General features: G+C 46.0%; 1 protein-coding gene and 2 long non-coding RNA genes across 12 annotated transcripts in view; 2 read left to right on the forward strand and 1 right to left on the reverse strand.

Annotated features, from left to right (window-relative positions):
- The window catches only part of LOC148128523 (uncharacterized), a 65,704-nt gene that overhangs the window by 15,650 nt on the left and 29,423 nt on the right, over window positions 1–20,631 (forward strand). The window contains exons 6-8 of one of the 9 annotated variants that reach the window (XR_015746290.1): window positions 9,241–9,293; window positions 11,818–12,039; window positions 12,176–12,349. Coding sequence is in view for 7 of the 9 variants with exons in the window: in XM_087948865.1 (XP_087804991.1) it covers window positions 9,241–9,293; window positions 11,832–12,011 (233 nt within the window). In the remaining 2 variants the exon portion in view is untranslated. Of the gene's footprint in view, window positions 1–9,240; window positions 9,294–11,817; window positions 12,040–12,175; window positions 12,350–12,853; window positions 12,873–12,903; window positions 13,150–20,631 lie in introns of those variants that run through there. The other 8 variants (XR_015746291.1, XM_087948865.1, XM_087948864.1 and 5 more) reach the window with 8 other exon arrangements.
- Window positions 983–3,972, reverse strand: LOC148128524 (uncharacterized). 2 transcript variants are annotated; one of them, XR_015746287.1, is made up of 2 exons: window positions 3,325–3,972; window positions 983–1,906 (listed from the first exon to the last, which is right to left on the reverse strand). It is a non-coding gene; the product is annotated as an uncharacterized LOC148128524 (long non-coding RNA). The 2 variants fall into 2 exon arrangements; XR_015746288.1 differs by lacking the exon at window positions 3,325–3,972 and adding an exon at window positions 2,743–2,814.
- LOC148128525 (uncharacterized) lies at window positions 14,932–20,016 on the forward strand. Its single transcript, XR_015746306.1, has 2 exons — window positions 14,932–15,019; window positions 19,796–20,016. It is a non-coding gene; the product is annotated as an uncharacterized LOC148128525 (long non-coding RNA).

The following is a 20,631-nucleotide window of genomic DNA, read 5'->3' on the forward strand; positions in this document are numbered from 1 at the left end:
TGGTTGCCCTGCACAGGAGAACGGAGCTGGAAAGCAGTTTAGTCGGGCGAGGAAGGAATGGGCTTTTGAACTAACTTTCCACTGCCACGCCCACCAAGCCACACCCACCAAGCCCCGCCCACAAAGCCATGCCCACAGAACCAGTAGTAAAAAAAAATGATCCCCACCACAGCGATTATCCCACAATTTCACTTTCCCCCATCACTACCCACAACATTGGACATTCAGCCATCTCACACTCTAGGAATCTCCAATTTTAGTATCTCACATTAATCTGAGAAAATGTTTCCAAATTTCCCACCCCAAATTCAATAAGAGTTAAGGCTGGACTGGAATTCCAAAGTCTCCTGGTGATCCGCTCAAAGTCCCCCAGGAAGTTTTCCTGCCTGAGGGAGGATTAGAACTCAAAGCCTCCTGAATCTTGGCCGAAACAACCAACAAGTTCTAAATCAATTATTGTCAGGAAGCTCACTCAAATTGACCGGCAATTCATGCAAAAAATTAGGCTGTGCGTTTCCCAGAAGATGGGTAGGCTCCATAAACAATGCCATTGTTTCATTTGAGGAATGAAGGCGGAGATGGAAGGTTCTGGAAACGCCATTTTACAGGATGCACCTTCTTTAGGCCCGACTGCCCCTGTTTTTCTTTGTACAACACCTGAGCTAAGGAATCTCTGAAACATTGTCTTGGGTTTAGGTCCAGGGGCCACAGGAGAAGTCTCCCATCCTAAAACGTATCCTGATCCCTTTCTATTTTGAGTGCACCATGGTGGGTCTGTCCCCATTCTTGGGAAGGGGACATATTGTGTGGGTGTGTTTGCTATGTATATTGACAACACGCAATTTTTAGGGGAACCTTTGAAAGTGAGCTCAGTCTGCTCCTAAACTGTGAGCCCTATCTGACCATCACAACACCCGAAGGACATCCAGATATACACAAAGCCTTGTTTTTCTATGCTTCAAGCATGGACATCAATCTGATCATCGGTCCGCTCATATTTTATCTTTTTGGAATGTGCAGTAAGTTTAACACATAGTAAATCTCACACATGGTCATTTTGCCATTCTAGGCCCTTTTGCTTTTTTCTATCAGCTGCCTCTTGTCTTTCCGCCTTATTCCTTGGATGGCTCCAAAGACCACAAAGCTAGAACTTCTTGGAAAAATCCATCACTTGTTTATACCAAGAACAATCCAAGTTCATTTGCTTAATTTTCATGGTCCAACTCTGCCCTTTTCATCCCAGTTTCATGGTGGGCAACACCCATTCAGCAAGGAGACGTAATGGTGTAGCCACTGGATGCAGATGTTTGCTTGTTATGATACAAGAGTGTTGCGTTGGTCTGGCATGAGTGAGCAAAGAGATGGGATTCCCCTGCTTCCTCCCTAAAATATTTTTAAATAAATACTTTTCTTCCTTATCTGCATGATTGGCCTTCAGTGGACATGATTGTAGATGACCAGGGAGAAAAAAGGGAAGATTACCAAGTTTATGCAGGAATCCTCAGATCTAGCTTTGCTTTCGCTGTGACCACTTGACTTTAGTGAAAGCATACCTTTTACTAGATGCAACTCGACTGCAAATGGAGACGAGTCTTTCTTTCCTGAAGGTCCAAGCTGGGCCGGGCCTGATAACCACTCACCTGCTTGGCTGCAATGCCTTCTCTTTGGCTGTGGGTGGTTCTCTTGTGGATGTCCATGCATCTGGGAAGGGTGAGGAGACAGGAGATATGGAATATCTCGGAATATCTTGGCTGGGCCCAGGAGTTTCTTGCCACTCATTGCCTCTTCCTTCTTCTTCTGAAAACATCACCAGAAAACTCAAAAGGCCAACAGTAACAATGATTTGGGTCTTATTAACCAGAGCTGGGGAGGAGAGAGATGACTGGAGAATATTGGAGGGCCTCTTCTAGAGGAAAGGATGAAAACAAACAAACAGAAAGAAAAGTGAAAGCTTTCAGGCTTTCTTCCGCCCACCTCCTCATTTGTGGCCCAAAATGTCTTCATCATCAATGTTTGCTAGGCCAGCCCCTTTTGGCACCCCAGGGACCCCCACAGTTGCATTCAGCATGCAACTTGAAGAAGAAGAAGAGTGTGTAAGTCCATGAACGGAGATTGGACAGCCACTTGTCTGACATGGTATAGGGCAGGGGTGGGATTCAAATGTGGGTGTGGCTGGGTGGGCGTGGCTTCTTCTTTTTTGCAGCACCCCCTTGTTTTGGGGCCTCCTGGACCTCAGGGAAGCCTCCTGGGGGGCATTTTTGCTCCCAGAAGTCTTCCCTGGGGCCCAAGAAGGCACAAAACGGAGCACAGGGTGGGGTGCGCAGCATACATACAGATCCCACACCCCCTTTTGCCTCCTGGGCCTCAGGGAAGCCTCCTGGGCAAAGCAGTAAGACAGCGAGGGGGATCCCGGCACAGCTGATCATCGGGAAGGGAAAAAGAACCTGAAGATTCCTTCAGGAGTGACTGGGTGGGGAAGGAAGCAGTCAGAGATGTCGGGCAAGCGCAATAAAGACTGACTGGGAGGGCAGGGTGGAGAGGGGCGGGGCCAGCCAGGGGCACGATTTGCCGGCTCTCCGAACTGTGCAGAATCATAACAACCGAACCGGTAGAATCCCACCTCCAGTATAGGGTCTCCTGCTTGAGCAGAGGGTTGGACTAGAAGACCTCCAAGGCCCCTTCCAGCTCTATTCTGATTGGTTAATAAAGGGCCAAGTCCAGCAAAAGGAGCTGGAGACTCACCGAGAATTCCAATCCCATCAAGGAGTGTCCAGAAGACTCCACGGCTTTGATCCCCAACCTGTGTCCCCTGAGCATGTACAGTCTTCCTTCTCTAAAAGATAGGATTTCTCCTCCTCTCTTCTACAACCCAACGCCTGGCTCTTAACACAGCAATGGCAGAGCCAGGAGCAAAAAAGAAAGAAAGAAAGAAAGAAAGAAAGAAAGAAAGAAAGAAAGAAAGAAAGAAAGAAAGAAAGAAAGAAAGAAAGAAAGAAAGAAAGAAAGAAAGAAAGAAGGAAGGAAGGAAGGAAGGAAGGAAGGAAGGAAGGAAGGAAGGAAGGAAGGAAGAAAGAAAGAAAGAAAGAAAGAAAGAAAGAAAGAAAGAAAGAAAGAAAGAAAGAAAGAAAGAAAGAAAGAAAGAAAGAAAGAGGAAAGAGCACAGTCCCACCTAAAAGTCTCAACCAGAATTCCTCTCGTTCCTGAGGTTTTCTTTTGCACAAAATGTTCCCTTTCCTTCCTTCTCTTTATTTATATTTGTATCCCTTTCATTCTAACACACAACACACCACACACACACACATACACACACACCTCTGTTCTTACCTTCTGATCCCAGGCTTGCTTTTTGCTAGCCACCTTGTACAACTTATGTACTTTCTTGGTGTTAAATTCAGTAAACTTGGAGGCAAATACCCATAGATTCCTGAAAGGAGGTGAACAGCTATTTTAATTTTCTCTTTTTAGGAGCTGGGCCAGAAGCCCAGACTTTTCATGCCGGAGGAAAGAGATGCCCCAAAGAAGCAGTGATGGAGAGATGCTTTCTTCTGGGGCCCAAAAGTTCCCTCTTACACAAAAATGTCTTACTTCAAACTTGAGTGATGAAGACTCCCAAGATAAAGTCTGCAGAGTTTGATGCAAGCATGGCATGACCAGTCTGCTACTTTTCTTGACTACTGCAAATGCCGGTATTGTGGTTTTCTAGGGGTTTGGACTAAAATGTGGATTTTGTTTTTAGCACTCATATTTAACAACATATTTCCAAACAGGGGAATTCAACAATTGGAGACGGCATCTCATTTGAGGCATTGCAGCAGGTATTCAAGGGGAGTTGGACTGTTTGCTTGTGGCTATGTAGAGAATCTAGGCGATTCCTCTTTTAACTCCATCCCCAGGTTCTGCCTCTTCTTCCCCTAGACCTCCAAACTCAAAAAGACTCCTGACTCACAAATCTGACTGCAACATCTGGACAAGAGAGAGGGTTTAAGACTTGTGGACTTCAACCCCCAGAATTCCTCCTTCCAGTCACGTTAGCTCAGGAATTCTGGGAGTTGAAGTCCACAAGCCTTAAACTTGCAAAGTTTGAAGACCCTTGTTCTATGGTCTTAGAAATCCATCCCTGGTTCTAAGGGACATTCCCTTTCTCCCTTCATCAAAGACATTAATTAAAATGTTGCTGAATCCAATGGAGGAGAACAGGGTGGCCAAATTAAATATTTGATGGTCATTTCCAGAGGAGCATCTGAGATGTCTTTGGGGGCATTTTCTCAACCAGCTTGATAACCTCTACAAAATGTTGCCCTTCATCCCACACTTGCTAATAAAGATGTTGGGATTCCTCCATTAAATGTTCATTACATAGAAAACATCCTAAAAAGCAACTTGGTTGGAATATCTAAGGTGACACTTTCTGAGTGGCACTTCCTGAATCCAAGACTGAGCTCTTCCCTCCTTGAATTGCCTGCCATGAGCCCAGTTCTCCAGGGGTCTCCAAGAGGGGGAAAAGACCAGCCAGGACCTGCAGAGACCTGAAGGCATGGAATGGCCTCCTGGGAAGGTGGAGGGTTCATCCCACCTGGAGGTTCCTAAGGAGGGGCTGGACAACCACGGTGAGGCCGGCCTTCCCAGCCACACAGCCAGGAAACCACCCAAAGAGGCGGCTGGAAGCCTGGCCAGTTCTGCCTCCCTCTCTGGCTCTGGAGCTCCCCTTCCCCCTGGGCCGCCTGGGTGGGAGCCTCTCCTCCTCTCCCAGCCTGCGGGGATCCTCCTCCTCCTGCTCTGGGCGATGGGGCTGCCCTGGGTGGCTGGAGCTTCCTGCCCCCACTGCCCCCGTCTCCCCCTCTCCCCATCCTTTCTCAGACCCCCAGTTCTCCCTCCTGGGCCAAGGGGTGCATGGGAGTGAAACCCCCCAACAACTGGAGACCTGGGACAAAGGGACCCCCAAGGGCACCTTCAGAGCCTCGGAGGTGGGGAGGCCGAAGGGGCCGCAGACCCCACTATAAGGGCCCCATCCCCACAACAAGAAGACCTGAGGCCTCCAGGCAGCCCCCAACCCCTTTTCTTGGGGGGCCTGGCAAGAAGAGAGGTGGGGCGCCCAACGCAGGGCAGCCTGGAGAAGCCCTTGAGGCAGCCTCAAAAGGCAGCCCTGAGACCTCCAGACAGACAAGGCAGGAAGTCCTCACCATGGAGCCCAACACTCGTGTTGCTGAGGGAGATGGTTGTTAAGTGAGTTTTGATCCACTTTATGACATTTCTGGCCCTGTTTGCTAAGCGAATCACTGCAGATGTTAAGTCAGCCAGACGGTTCTTAGGTGCATCCGGCTTCTCCACTGACTTTGCTCGCGAAAGGAGATCATGTGACACACATCCCAGGACATTGTGGCCGTCATACGTGTGAGACAGTTGTCTAAATGTAAATCCTGGGACCCCAGGGAGGCTGCCAGGGCCGCCGGTGTGGAAAGGGGCCCTAAGTCATCTTTCTCAGTGCCACTGTGGCATTGAATGGTCACTAAATGGAACAGCTGTAGGTCGAGGACCCTCTGCCAGGAAAGAGCGAAACCATCACAGGAGGGAGGGAAGAGGAGGATTCCCTGATAAGTCCTGGCAGAGCTGCAGGGAAGTTTCTCCCGGCCTCCTCCTCCTCCTCCTCCTCCTTCCACCCGATTCCCCTCCTGCCTCTTTTCCCTCCGTCCGTCCATCTTCCTCCTCCGCCTCCCTGGGAAAGAAATGGCCTGGAAGCCCCTTCGGGGTTCTGAGGGAAATGAGCTGGACATTCAGGGGGAGGGCAGAGCTCCAGGGGTTCAGCCTGACCCCCCTGATTTGGGGGTCTCCTGCCGCCCAGAAGGCTGTTTCCTGTCTTCTGAAAGGGCCAAGAGACTCTCCTCCAGCCTCGGCCCTTCCTTCTGGCTGGGACCAGGAGCTGGTGGGCTTCACACCTGGGGGAACAGCAGCCCCCACCTGCCAGGTGCAAAGTTGCCACGCCAGACTCGGATCCTGGCAAGAGATGCAACCTGGGGACTCTCACCCCATTCACTCCCCCCCTGCCCTGGGCCCCCATGGGGCAGATCCCCCCACCCTGCCCAGCAAGGCCAGAGGGAGCCCCCTCCAGGGGGCGCCCCACTTCCCAGAGCAGGAGGAGGAAGAAGCCCCTGGCTGCCCCAGGGGGAAATTGGCAGCAGGGCCCCAGGCTGACCTCCCCTCCTCCCTGGACCCCACCAGCCCCACCTGGCCTGCACGTGCCCAGGGCTCACCTGGGAGCTCCACCTGTACCCCACCTGTGATGCCAGAGCCGCTCTCCCAGCCAATCCCAAGGAAGGCTCCTCCCTCAGAGGTGGGCTTTTTTTTTTTATAAAACAAATTTTATTGATTTTAAAGACAAACAAAACATAAGACATCAAAGTATAAAACCTCCTTTCTCAAAAATTACTTATAAGTTTTAACAAGGCAAATAAGGCATTATTTTTTAAAGCATAGTTCCACATTATCACATTTCTATTTAAACACATATATATCTTTTCCAAATTTCTCATTGTTTCTCCCTTCACTTTTATTCAATTATATTTCTTTCTATCAAGGTTTTATTAATTCTCCATCAAGCATAAACACACAAAATACAGAACATAAAACAAAACATAAAAAGATAAAACCTTCTTAATTATTATTTATACATGTCTTTTCCAAATTTCTCTCCCTTTAGTTTTATTCCTCCAAGGTTTTATTAATTCACAATCAAAACATAGCTAACCAAAACACAAAACATAAAACATAAAACTTCTTTTGAAAAGTGGCTTAGCCCCGGGTTACATCTTTTTTAACAGACCTAAATCAAGTTCGTGCTCACCTTATATACCATTCATATCTTATTAACCATTCTATATTTTCTATATAACTTCTCCCTTCTTTTCACTCTCTTAGTTATATTTTGTTTATTTCATCTTATTTCAGAATCATTATGTTTGTATCTTTTGTCCGTTCTTTTTCAATCATCTCTTTATCTCTTCTCTTTAGCAAAAGAATTTCCCCTGTAATCACTTTTAAGGTGTGACGCCTTTCCCTAAAGTAACACTTAAAATAATACAGAATTTCTATCCTGATTCTGCTTAGTACATTCTACATGTTGCATTTTGAAAAGAAAAAGAATAATAAAATTATAATATAATTAAATATATAATTTCCATTCTAATTCTATTAATAGTATAACTAAACATTAATCATTTTACACATTCTCTTTGATATTTTATTAAATATTGAAATCTATCATTATAAAACATTTTAATATTTTAATATTTTGTTAAATCTTATAATATTCCAATAGACTATTTCAAATGCAAATACTACAATACTATCTTATGTACTCTTGCAGAATCTTTCTTAAATTATACATCCTTTATCCTTTATCTCTAAAAAAAATATCTTGTTCCAGACCGTGGCTTTTTTTTTCCCTTTTTCCCTCCCTTTCTTCTCCAGTCTGATCATTTTGCCCCCACCTCTCCTAACCTCCACCTTTTTAACTTCCCCTCTCTGTTGTAATTCTCTTTTCAATTGCTTTCTAACATTGTACCTTTTTTTCACCTTATTTTTCTTTTTCTTGATTGTTTTATTAAATCTTAAATTCTCATTTTTCCTTCCTCTCTTCCTATTTTCTTTCTTAATCAATTTTTTTTGTCCATTAAAAATGGTTTCCTTTTCTTCTTCTTCTCCTTCTCCTTCTTCATCAAGTATTTGCTGGTACGTAGAAACCGCCATTTCTAAAAAGTGGAAGACAGCTCCCAATGAATTCTTGCCATTTGGTTCTCTTTCCTTTAATTTTTCATATTCCATTTTTAGTTGATCCAGAGATGGTGCCATTGTAAATTTTTAAGAACAACCCAGATGTTTTTAGTCTTAAGGTAATTTGCAAATGTCAAAGTTATCAAACAATCCAAACAGCCAGAAATTATTTCCTCTTCTTCTCTTTGCAACTTTTCCTCCTGGGGCAAAATCCCAAATATATTTTAAAGCCGTATTACAATTAGTTGTTGGTCTTATAATCTTCAAAGCGTCTCCTCCAACCAATTTTAAAAGATTTTTTTTTTTTAGTCCTCTCCTTCCCACTTATAACAAAGAGCTTGTTTTTACCTCAAAGAAGCAAGTTTTTCTGTGCTCATTTGCTTTTTCCGTAAGGAAGGGGAGTGAACTTTCCTTCAGCACTTTCGCAGCCGATAGTAACTTCTTTTGGAAACAAATGTATCAATCCGAAAGTCAGGTTTCCAGGGTGTTTTAAAAGTAACTTAATGTCCCGGTTCAGCCAAGAAAACTTCTCCTTCAGTCTTCCTCCTGCACAGTCTTATCCGGTTGAAGATTCCTTTATGGCTGCCATTTCTGACAGTCGCTCCACCGCCTCAGGAAAAAGGAGTCTAGCCGGCTGGGGAAAGGGGGTGGGATATCCCCAGACCCCTGCCCGGATCTCCTCTGTCTTCCACTGCCTCTTCAGGGCAGCAACAACCCCCAAATCCAATTGGATCGGAGGTACCTCAGCGGCGAGCGCAGCAGGGACCCGCAGAGAAGCGGATTCCTGCCGCCGCCGAAGCCTTGCAACCGGAAGTTCCCCTCAGAGGTGGGCATTTTGATAGCACCTGAGCTTCCCAGACCAGATGGGAGGGGATCCCCCTGCATCCCTCTCCCCCTGCCCCCTTCCTCCCTGCCCTCACTGGGGAGGGGGCAGACCCACTGCAGAGCCCCCTGGCCCTGCAGGACCCCTGCGTGCCCCCTCCTCACAGCACGGTCCCCTGCCAAACCCTCTCTGAATCCAGCCCTTTGGAGGCCGCTTGACTGGTGAGGAGGAAGCCAGGCCCAGAGAGGCCCCTCAGCCTTGGCCAGATGGGCGGGAAGGTGGTCTTGAAGCCCCCAGGGGAAGCCGACCCAGAGATCTTGGCCAGGCTGCTCAGAAGCTGTTGCCATTGTCTCTTTCCCAGGACTCCGAGAGAGTGGCTGGCCCAGAGCCTCCTAGCTGGCTTGGCTTTCAAGGCAGGACTGGAACTCAGCCCCCCCCCCGGATGGAAGCCCCAGCCACCCAACTGACTCTGGTGGGATCCACATGACCCTCTGAACCCAGTCTCTTCCCTAGTGGCCGCATTCACATTTGCACCTCTGTTGAAAGGCTGTCAAAATGCCTTTCTTCTGAGGATTCGATTTTCCCGCTGGGAGAGCTCCGGCGCAAGGATACGGACAACTGCTTGAAAGCTGGATCTTTTTATTTTTCAGGAAGGCGAGAGATAGCAGGAAGTCTGCGTTCCTGGGCTAGCTACCTTCGCATGGTAAGTACCTGATTTTTATACCCTTTTTTCCTTTTGTATGAGTGCTTGTGTTTGTATTTCTTAATGTTTTAAATCCTGTCAGGGGTTGTTTTTCTTCCCGCCAGAGGGTAAACTCCGCGGGGTGCGGAAGGCAAACTTTGCGGGGTGGTTTGATTGTTTTATCAGTTTCGTCCTAATCTTTTTTAGCTTAATGGTTTCTTATATTTGTTTTGTGGCAATCTCCTGTCTGTCTCCTTTGTAATATATTTTGTGTCTTTTGTCTGTTTGTTTTGCTGATTTGGCATGTCTTGTGTTTGTAAGGGTTTTCTTTTCTTGTTTCCTTAATTTTCTTAATTATTTGGGCTTTTGTCTAAGGGGCTTCTTTAATACCTTTTGTTTGGTTCCTTTTCCTATGCAAGTTTGTTTTATGGCTGGCCTGATGTTCCCTTTGGGCTTTTCCTGCTTGGGTGACACCACTGTCCTCGTGAAGTTCCCTTTCCACACCTCTTAACCATGGTTTGTTTCCCGAGGTTGAACCATTTGGCCGAGTAGTCAGTGGATGATGGGAACTCGGAAGAAGATGAATTCCTGGAAGAGAAGCTGATCAAGAGGAGATACACAGGCAGGCCTCGACTTACAACCATTCATTTAGTGACCGATCCAAGTTACAACTGCACTGAGAAATGGAACTTAGGACCATTTTTCACAATTAATGACCTTTGCAGCATCAAATGCAGAGATCAGAATCAGGTGCTTGGCCACAGTTTCATGTTTATAATGGCACCAACGTCCCAGGGCCATTGTGATCCCCTTTTACAACCTTCTGACAAGCAAAGTCAATGGGGAAGCCAAATTCACTTAATGACCGGGTTCCTAACTTATCAACTGCAATGATTCATTTAATGACTGTGGAAAGAAAGGCCATCAAATGGGGGCAAAACTCACTTGATGGATGTCTCACTTAACAACAGAAATGTTGGGCTCAGTTGTGGTCATAAGTTGAGGACTACCTGTATTGGGGACCCTTTTCTTTTGGCGAGGACCCCGTTTACACAACATGCTTGACCAGGCCGGGGTCCTCTCAGCCCCCCTGAGAGAAGCCAGAGGTCCACATGGAACCTCCTCAAGGCTGGTGAGAAACCCTGGATGACCATAGCCCACCTCCTCCCTCCTCTGGGGTCTCCCTGGGACAAACCCAGAAGTTGGGGTGGGCTTCCTCCCCTCTGGGCCTCACCCGGCTTTGGTCAGACATGGCTGGGAACCTCCTGGAGGAGAAGAGAGTCTCATTGCACATCAACCTGGCCCTGAAAAGCCACAGCTTGAACCCGGAGCCACCCAGGATCTGGTCTGCAGGCCCTGAGAGCAGAATCTGAGGGAGGTTCAGGGGGAGAACTTCCAAGCGGTGGACCTGGGATATGGGCCTTCCTCTGCTCCTCCCTGCCAGGGTGGGCCTGCCTGTCCCTTCAGTTCCCCCTCCCACTCAGCCCCCTGGTTCCCCTTCTGGGCCAAGAAGTCCATATTAATGTCTCCCCCAGTGAAGAAACATCATCCCTGAACAACGGATGCCAATAAACCAGGAACAAAGGAGTTCCAACAGCACCTTTTTTGGGATAGAAAGTCTCAGCCGCAGAAATTGGGAAGGTCAGAGGGGTCCCTCCCCCCCCCAAATAGAAGATCCCCACAACAGAGGAAGAGCCACCAGATCTCCAGAAATCCTGTCACTAGAAATCAGGTTGCACCATCCACCACACTGTGGGCATCACCACCATCTTTGTAGGGTTTCCCTGTGATAAGATGGGTGGACAGTAAATTTAATGGATGGATGGATGGATGGACGGACGGACGGACAGACAGACAGACAGACAGACAGACAGACAGATATGGATTGATAGATCTCAGCTGCAGACTTTACAGTCCATTCTTTATTTAAAAAATTAAGAAACATCACAATATAAAGAACCTTGGTGTATTATAGGAACATTGTAAGATAACACAGGAATGACAAGAAAATAAAAATAAAAATTTCCATCCATTCTATAACTTTCTCCCTATTTACCCAATGATCTAGTCCACAAGTTGTCACTTTCGTGCTTCTTAATGAGCTTTAATCTCAAAATTAATATTGCTAGAAAAGATGGGAAATGAAATTTCATTTCAGGTACAAGCAATTTTAAAACCGGCTGCAATTAAGATCAATATATGGGATTATGACATAAAACAGAATTCCAAACAGGGTCTACTCTTAACCTTCAGCAGCGATCATGGGTGCCGATTGTCATTAGAAGACAGGCAACACTACAGTTAAATGGCATTAACTTAGAAGCGGCACCAAACTCCATAGCTCTGGGTGACTTTCCCCAGCAATCTCTGGAGACAAGAGGCCATGTTGAAGGACAGCAGAGGTCAATTCCCTGGGTGCTGAATTCTCTTCCCCAGCATCACTTTCTGGACCTGTCCTGACTGGGAGGAAGGACCACAACCACAACAAAAAAAACAGTGACCCCAGGGGTGTATCTATAATTTTTACTAACATGTTTTATTCCAGCCTCTCCTCTGCAGATGGAGCCCAGAAAAAGTTCAGGATCCCAAGAGGAGAAGTTGCTTCTCACTGCAATTATGACCATCTGGGCCTTTGAGACCTGTGATGCTATATCTCCAGTTTTAGACTTCGATGTAGACATCAGATTGAAGCCACATGCAAAGGATCTTATATCAGAAAAGGATAAAATCCTTGGATGAAGCTCTCTGGGACCAAGTTTTGGGACAGGTACAGGCTCTGCTCTTGATTGCACCTTTCTCTCCTTTGCAGATGAAACTGAGTGGTTCTCTGTTTAGATCAGGAAAGCCACTGGCACTTCTCAGAGTCTTTGAATTTTTCCAACTGTTCCTATTGTTTGTGTTAGAAACAGGAAGTGGATTGATTAATGCCATGAATGATGGACCTCCTGCTTCTGCTGCTGCTGGTGTCCCCATCAGTCTGTGGGAAGCTGAGAAGGAAATGCCCATTGAGTTTGGAGCACCAGGATGGCTACAATCCATGGAGCTTTTACAGCCCTGGAGACCATCTCATTGGTGTGGTCACAACTGAAATATATCTGTCGCCTATAATGTGGCCTTTCAACAACCCTCCTTCCATACCTTCTCCTTCGTAAGTCATGCAGGGTGATGGAGTTGCACTCCCTCCATGTGCAATTCTAACACTCTCCTTCTTTTCTTCTTATGTCACTTATTTTTCTACCTCAGGACCTGTCTAATTTCCTGAATGATTTTGATTTCCATGGCTTCCTTTTTGCCTTACTTTGTGGAAGAGAGTAAAATCCAAAGATGGAGTTTTAAAAAACCTGAATGAAATCCAGATGATTTTCCTTTCTCAGTTCATTCCTGAGTTCATCACTTGAATAATGACCTTTGTTTAAGTTGTGACTGAAACAATTGTAGTTGCCTCTCTCATTTGCATAATTGATCATTTGATTTGGATCAATTTTGGCCTAAGGCTTAGTAGGTTTGTGAAGGATTATATATTTTAAAAACATTTGTTGTTGCTATTGAATATAATAACATGAATATTGTTTTTACAATAGGAAGAGTTCTGATCTAACAAATACCCTAATGTCAATTTTTGGTATTCAAGTGGTCAGCAAGAATTTCCAGCTCTTGCACAATCTCACACTTGGTTACAACATCCATGACAACTATGGAAGCACCTTCCGCACTTCAGATGCCTTGCTGGACATGCTCTCCACTGGAGAATGCAATGTCCCCAACTACGGCTGTGGGAGGAAGGAGAACCTCCTGGCTCTGATTGATGAAGCTTCCAGGGACATCTCCATCCAGATGTCAAAGTTTGTAGGCACCTACAAAGTCCCACAGTTTTGTGTGTTTTTCTCTATCTGGTAAGGTGAGTGGGGTGGTGGGGATGAACAACAGATCCAATATCTTCATAGAATTCAAGAGCAGCTTTTCAGAATATTAGGGAACATATCAACGATGTTTTAGACTATTATGTTCATCTTCAAATTGACCATTAAAGGCCTGAAGAGCCATAAGGTCCCTAGAGGATATTCTACTGAATATTCTACTATTGAAAAACTGTCCAGGTTTTGAGGTCCTCCATTAGCATGTTCATTTTCACATATCAATAATATCTGCCTTATCCAATTGGAATCAAGTTGGCAATAGTCCTGTCTATGTATAAAAATATTCAGACCAAGAAGAGTATCTTTGGGATGGATAAAAGGAGTTCAGCTCCTGCCCTCATAGATAATTGTTAATTTACACAATTTCTGCTTTGTATAAATTCAGGGTATATAATTATTGGGTTAAAATTAAAGTGATGAAACAGACATATAGTCCCAAAACAGACAAAATTTCAGTTAAAGACTTATTGGATTGTACAACTGTCTACGATTGACCTCACCCCTTTCCTAAGAGGTCTGTAGGGGCCGTGCATAAGTGCACCAATGTGCCTACCATCACTGTCCTACTATTTCTTTTTATTTTTCTTATATATGTCCATTTCATGTACTCATAACTATTCTGTTAGCAGTTGTGCTCTTGTACATCTAGAGACGAAGCTGAAAAATTGCTTCACAAAGAATTTGGGATATAGAAGCTGAGAAAGAGGTTTTAGTACTCAAAAATAGCATATAATACAGCCCTATATTTTAGATCCAGACATTTTATCTAACATCTGCTATTTTGAATCTAATTGTTGGAATTGTATGGGTGACACAGAAATTTACATTGCATTTTTATTGTTTTTTTTGTTTAATATGATTTTGCGTTCTATTTTTATAGACAATCTTGTTAATATTCTGTCTTAAATATTTTAAACCGTGACTAAGGAACAAACTATTCTTATATATTCATCAAAACAAAATTGGGTTTGTCAATAAGTAATATTTTGGAGTTGATCTGGACCACATTATAACACAGCATTCTTCATTACTTTTTCAGATCACTGCTGGAATTCCTTCAGAGGCTCTGAGTGATAAAAGGAGATTCCTTTTTCCACCAGATGCTCCTCAAAGAAGGATTCCAATACCCAGCAATTGTCCAGCTGCTCCTCCATTTCAGATGGACCCTGATTGGACTCTTTGTTTCAGACACAGAAAAGGGAGATAATTTCATGAGGACTTTCCCTCCGATGCTTGTCAGGAGTGGAATTTGTGTGGTTGTATCACAACGATTCACAACAACTGGACAAACAGCACCACTCAGGAGGCCCTCTCTAAGTGGAGACAAATCAACGTCTTTGTCCACTTCATAGAATATGATTCCATCTGGAACAGAATTTTTCCTTTCCATGAAGCACTTATGCATTTGCCAGGATCCATTGAAGGGAAAGTCTGGATCCTCACAAATTTTGTAGCATATCAAAAAAGAAGCCCAGTTTTCTCAAATACATCCATAGTATTTCAAATTTTGGTTATCTCAGGAAAAAAAGGCCAACAGATGCTGCCTTTGAACCCCATTTCTTTGTGGAAGATCCATTTCAAGATCATTATTTCCGCTGTTCCCTTTCCAAGCACGTCTTTTCTGTCAAAGGCCGCAGAAGATGCACCCAGAAAGCCCCACTGGAGACCCAGGAGAAAAGAAACAGGAAACGGATCATAAATGACCGTCATCGCTACAGTTTCATTCAGACTCTGGCCCAGGCCATGAATGCCGCTTATTCCTCCAGATCGAGGAGGGGAAGGAAGGAGGGAGAAAAGAGGTTGGGGGCTCCGAGGCTGCAGCCGTGGCAGGTATGGGGGGTCCCAATAGGGATCCATTCATCTGAGATCCTTTTGGAGAAGGAACCCAAAGGAGAAGGAGGGGAACATCTCAACCTTTTTGTGCTGCAAAAGGTCAAGAGATTTGCACCATCTAATTGCTCCTGTCTGACGCTCCGAATAACAGGGAGCAGATCTGAAGTTTCTGTCTAGCCTCTGTTGGAAGAAATCTCCTTCTGGGTTCAGTTCAAGCGGGAAGAAAGACGCTGGAAACATGGTGACTGCTTGGAAGATGGTTTAATGGTGGACAGGAGCACATGCCTTGGTTGAGGAAAGAAGGGCTGAGATGCTGAGAGTGCAACTGTTTTATGCCCTCTCTTGGGATTTGAATTTGAGCTTGTATTCTGATCGGTTGTCAGGCTCCCATGGGGCCATGCAGGGGCAACTCTGTAGGCTGTCCTGAGTCCCAGGCTTGGTTGAGCCTCGCTGGAGGATGGTGATGGCTTTGGGCAATTCCTATATAGCTTTACCTGGAGTAGATCTTTGTTATGTAAAATAGACTGCCCTAGGCCAGACTAATGGTCCATTAGCAAAGGTGGGAGGGGTGGAGTTTCAGCCTCTCTGAGTTTCTACTTTTCTTTTTAGGGAAATATATTCTCCCTTTTTAGTATATCCTAAAATATTTCATTTTCCTAGGAGAGGGAGGGTTTTAATTACTCCCAACACCTCTTTCAGTCCTTGGAAGAGTGTTGAATCCTGCCTTGTCCAACTGAGAGATTTTGTAAATTGGAGAAGCTGCTCTCATAATCTCCTCCTTGTCTTCTCTCAAGACTCAGTTTCAGGTTGCAGTCAAGTACGATTTTGAGATTGTTTTCATAAACATATATTTATTTACACATAACTCAAGATGGCAAATGTCTCCAACACAGCTTCCTCCTTCATCCAGTCCACTTTTAGTACAGTCAGAGACCAGCATTACAATTAATAATAATAATAATGGAGAAAAATAAAAATAAACGACAGTCAATGGGCAGTTAGAGTCTTCCTAATGCTGAGTCATGTGCGAATATAAATGTCCTAAATAAATAAATACATCATTTTGCATTACAGCAGAACAGAATTTGGCCCCATTCAGAGAAACTCCTTCCTACTGATTTGATAACTGCAGTTCAATGTAAAAGAGTTTTGTATTTCCCAGATATTTTATTAGAGAGGCGTCACAAAGTGAATCCCTGAGTCCTGATAGGAGATGCCTCATAGCAGGCTGTGAACTCACTGGTGGGATTCAAATTTTTTACTACTGGTTCTGTGGGCATGGCTTGAATTTGTGGGTGTGGCTTGGTGGTCACGTGATCAGATGGGCATGGCTTGGTGGCCATGTGACTGAGTGGGCTTGGCCAGGTGGCCATGTGACTGGCAAACCAAATACAAGTGGTTCTCGCTTAATGACCAGTTGCTTAGCAAGTGTTCTAATTTATGACTGATCTCCCCAGAGCTCCTTGACCTGGTTTTGGAGTTTTGACAACCATAAACACAAACACACAAACACACACGCGCACACAGCCTTCTGACCCTGCTATTCTTTGATTCTGTAAGGATCTCCTGCTGGAGCATGGGGTTGGACTAGATGACCTCCGAGATCCCTTGCAGCCCAGCCCTAGATTGCTGTGCTACTTCAAAGAGTCTTCTGAAGCCAGGGTTTGTGTCCTTCCTTCCTCTCCTTTTCTCTCTCTCTCTCTCCCTCCCTCCTTCCATGTATTTATCTATCCATCCATATATCTCATTCACTTTATCCTCCCTCCATCTCTTTCTTTCTTTTTCTTTCTTTATCCCGTCCTTCCATCTCTCCCTTTCTTTGTCTATCCATTTTCCTCCTTTTGCTTCCTTTCTCTCTTTTATTTTTTCTCTTTCCTTTCTTGTCTCTCTCTTCCTCTTCTCTCATTCCCTCTATTTCATTCTTTCCCTGTCTTTTTCTCTCCTTCTCTGTATCCTCTCTCTCTCTCTCTCTCTCTCTCTCTCTCTCTCTCTCTCTCTCTCTCTCTCTCTCTCTCTCTCCCTCTTCCTTGTGTCCCCCCCCCACTGTGTGTGTGTGTGTAGGTGTGTGTAAAAGAGAGGCATGGGTAAGTCTGACCAGGTCTGGTCTCTTTAAGAACCTCCCCAACTATGAACCGGCCCTTTCAGGGGACACTTTTCCGCAAGCAGGACAAAGCTTCTCTCCCAATGGGACCAAAAGGACCTCCACCCAATCATGATTCAAATTCATCTGAATTCAGGCCCTGCTCAACAGAATTCCCTTGTTCTTTGCTAGTTTGGGCACAAGGAGCAAACAAACCTGAAGCTCTTAGTGACACGTTCCCCAGCCTTTATGGGATTCTCACCACTTTGTAGGAGATACTAAACCATAGGTGGTTCACAAAATGGAGCAATGCGAGAAGGTAAGGGTGACGGTGGGGGATAGCGAAGTGGCCGGGTCCCTATCTTCCCCTCTCTCTCCCCCACTCTATGTGTGTGTGTGTATCTGTGAATGTGTGTGTGTGTCTCTCTCTCTGAAAGCCGTGGCATGGCCAAGCCAGCAAGGTCTCCTTGGCGCAATTAGCTTCTTCTTTCATTTCTTCTTTTTCGAATCCAGACTGGCTAAACAACGATTGCCAGACCGCGGTGGAAGCGTCCATTCAGGTGGCCCTCCTCCTCCTCCTCTTCCTCCTCCTCTTGCACCTGGCAGCTGTGGATGGATCAGGAGGGTGCAGTTGTGTGGGGAGATGCTCGCTCCTCAAGTGAGCATCCATCCACCCCGTACTTGGTTTTGCTGTGCTTTGGCATTTGCTTGAGGAGCATCTCCCCGTGCGCATGCACCCTCCAAGCCCTATCACAATGGCCGGTTATGAGAGGAGGAGGAGGAGGAGGAGAAGGGTCGCCCAAAGGGATGCTTCCACCGCGGCCTGGCGATCATTGTTCAGTCAGTCTGCATTCGAAAAAGAAGACAAAGGAAGTAGTGAAGAGCGCCAAGGAGAGCTTGCTGGCTTGGCCATGCCACGGGTTTCAGGGAGACACACATACAGAGTGGGAGAGAAAATCAGGAAGATAGGGACCCGGCCGCTTCACTATCCCTCGCCGTCACCCTCACCTTCTTAGGCCAGGCGAGGGAGGGGCAGGGCCAGCCGCTTCAGCAAGGTGAAGAGGAGGCAACCAAGCACAAGCGAGTAGAAACCTGGGAACGGCGGCTCCTAAAGGGCTTTGAGGTTGGATGACCTGGAGGGGCTGAGATCTGAGTGAGCATTGCACCACAGGTTCACCTGATTGCCCACTTCTTTGGTGTTGGCTTTACGGAGCCGCAGCGTGAGGTCTGGGCTGACATGTGACAGCAGTGCCTTTATCTGTGCTTGCTTGTAAGTGTCCAAATAATCTGGTGAAGACAGCGGAAGAGTCACTCAGGTAGACCTCCCCCATCCGCAGTCTTCCTCCTGCACAAAAAGGCCATTCCCTGAGCTACGAAAGCAAGGAGCTGCACCTCGACTCACCCAATTCCTAAGACTACCCCAAATGGTCTCAATTCGGCACGGAGAGGGTAGCTCCCCCTGGCAGTTCCCCTTTCCCTCAGTGCTCTGACTTCCTGTGGCTCGCCTCCAGCCTGAACACCAGGTTGGACCACCAGAAGGCCACTTCCCCGCTTTTCAACGGCGCTCCTGTGCCGGCCACTGCAGGATTCTCCATCTCTTTCCCCAAATTCTCCCTCAACTTCGAAATGACGACACCTGTTGCCGACATGGGTACGACGGGGCTGCCGGTCACCTTTACCCCCCCACCCCACTTGCCTTTTGCTGCTGCCACCTGGACCCCTAACTCCCAGCAGGTAAGGCCCAGCACCTGCAGTGAATCCCAGCTAAATTTCACTGTACCAGAGGACATGTGGAGAGGCTCATGTTCTCCTGCTGCTGGGAAAGGAAGAGAGTCTTTCCCGGCACAGCGAAAAGTTTGCAACTTTCCCTCCAATAGGGAAAGGGTTGGCTCTGGCAGCAGAAAAGTAGCCAGGTTGAATCCTGTTTCTCTCTGCCGCCCGGAGCTGTGCCGGCAAAGACTCTCTTGCTCTCCCAGCAGTAGGAGGACACGAGCCTCTCCACATGTCTTCCAGTACAGCGAAAGTTAGCTCGGGTCCCCAACACTCTGCATCTCGCCCCCCGCCTGGATTCACTGCAGATACTGGGCCTTACCTACTGGGGGTGAGGGTGGCAGGTGGTGGCAACAAAAGGCAAGTGGGGGGGGGGTAAAGGTGACCAGCAGTGGCAGGTAGGTGACTGGGCCCAAGAGCTTGCAGAGCCTCACTCACCCAGGGAGATCAGGAAGGGCCACAGAGAAAGGCATGCAGCAATGGCTGGCCTGGTGAGTGGGCAAAAGCAGGCTGCAGGCGATGCCATGCATGCACGATAAGGACTGACTGGGAGCGGAGGGGAGGGGCAGGCAGAGAGGGGCGGGGCCAGTTAGTGGTGCGATTTGCCGGTTCTCCGAACTGCACAGAATCATAACAACTGGTTCTATGGAACTGCAAAGAACCAGTACAATCCCTCCACTGGTTCCATCTCTCCAGACTTTTCTATTTAATAAAGTCCTTTTTTTTTGGCAATGTGAGATGTCAAAAGCAAAAGAGAGGAACTAACCAAAGAATCTTCCAGAAGTTATATCTCCAACCATTTGGAAATAGTGAGAGATTTTGCTTACTTAAGTGAAGACCAGAGGCTAGTAACTTGTCTAATATCCATTTTTACCTCCATTTTCCACATATTTCCTTTACAATCTTATTTCTTTTCTGCTCAGTCCTTTCCTCAATCTGAATGTGTGGAAAGTTGTCATCCTGGATTTGTCAAGAGGGCTCGAGAAGGAGAGCCAGTTTGCTGTTACGATTGCATTCCTTGTTCGGAGGGGACCTTCTCCACTCAGAAAGGTGGGTGACACCAGAGGAAAGGAAGGCCTGGTGGAACTGGATCCATCCAGAGCATTGTCATGAAAGTATGAATTAAAAACACTTTGAAGCTGAACTGATTTCTGGTTTATTTCCAAAATGCCCCGTTTCTTATCTAAACAGAAGAGCAAAAAGACTGTGAAGGAAGGGCTGGATAGAGAGAGGTGGCTGTGGCAGATTGGACAAGCTTTACTACTGCCAGAGAAAATATTTCTTCTTTTTAGGTTGGATGTGTCCTTCCTTCCACATTTACTTCTCTAGGAACACCTGAGTTCCTTGAAACACGAGGAATGGTCTACATGGGTTCCCTTTGAGGAACACTGAAAAGGTATTTCTCATATACGAGATGCACAATGTGGTGGCATGGATAGTGATGCCTGTATGTGTCTGCACCCATATCACTCCAATAGCCATTCCAAATTATTTGCAACAGTCACTTGATCTGTCAGCCACCTCTGAGGCAAGTATGACAAGAATTGCCATCTTGCACGTAAGTTTGTCTAGAAAGATTAATTGATTCATTATTTTCCTTTAGTAATGGAGGTTCCTATCAATATTCTGAACATTACAAAGGAAATCTTTCAAGTCCAAAGCTTCCCTCAATTTCATAGCCTATCAAAAATATACTGTAGCTATATTTTTTTTAAAAGTGATAAACTTATTTTTTGTCTCTGGAGATATTAAGAAATCC

Source organism: Notechis scutatus, unplaced genomic scaffold, assembly GCF_049901735.1.
Source record: "Notechis scutatus isolate UNSWTSFEM ecotype Mainland unplaced genomic scaffold, rNotScu1.2 NSCUSCF28, whole genome shotgun sequence".
Classification (NCBI taxonomy): domain Eukaryota; kingdom Metazoa; phylum Chordata; class Lepidosauria; order Squamata; family Elapidae; genus Notechis; species Notechis scutatus.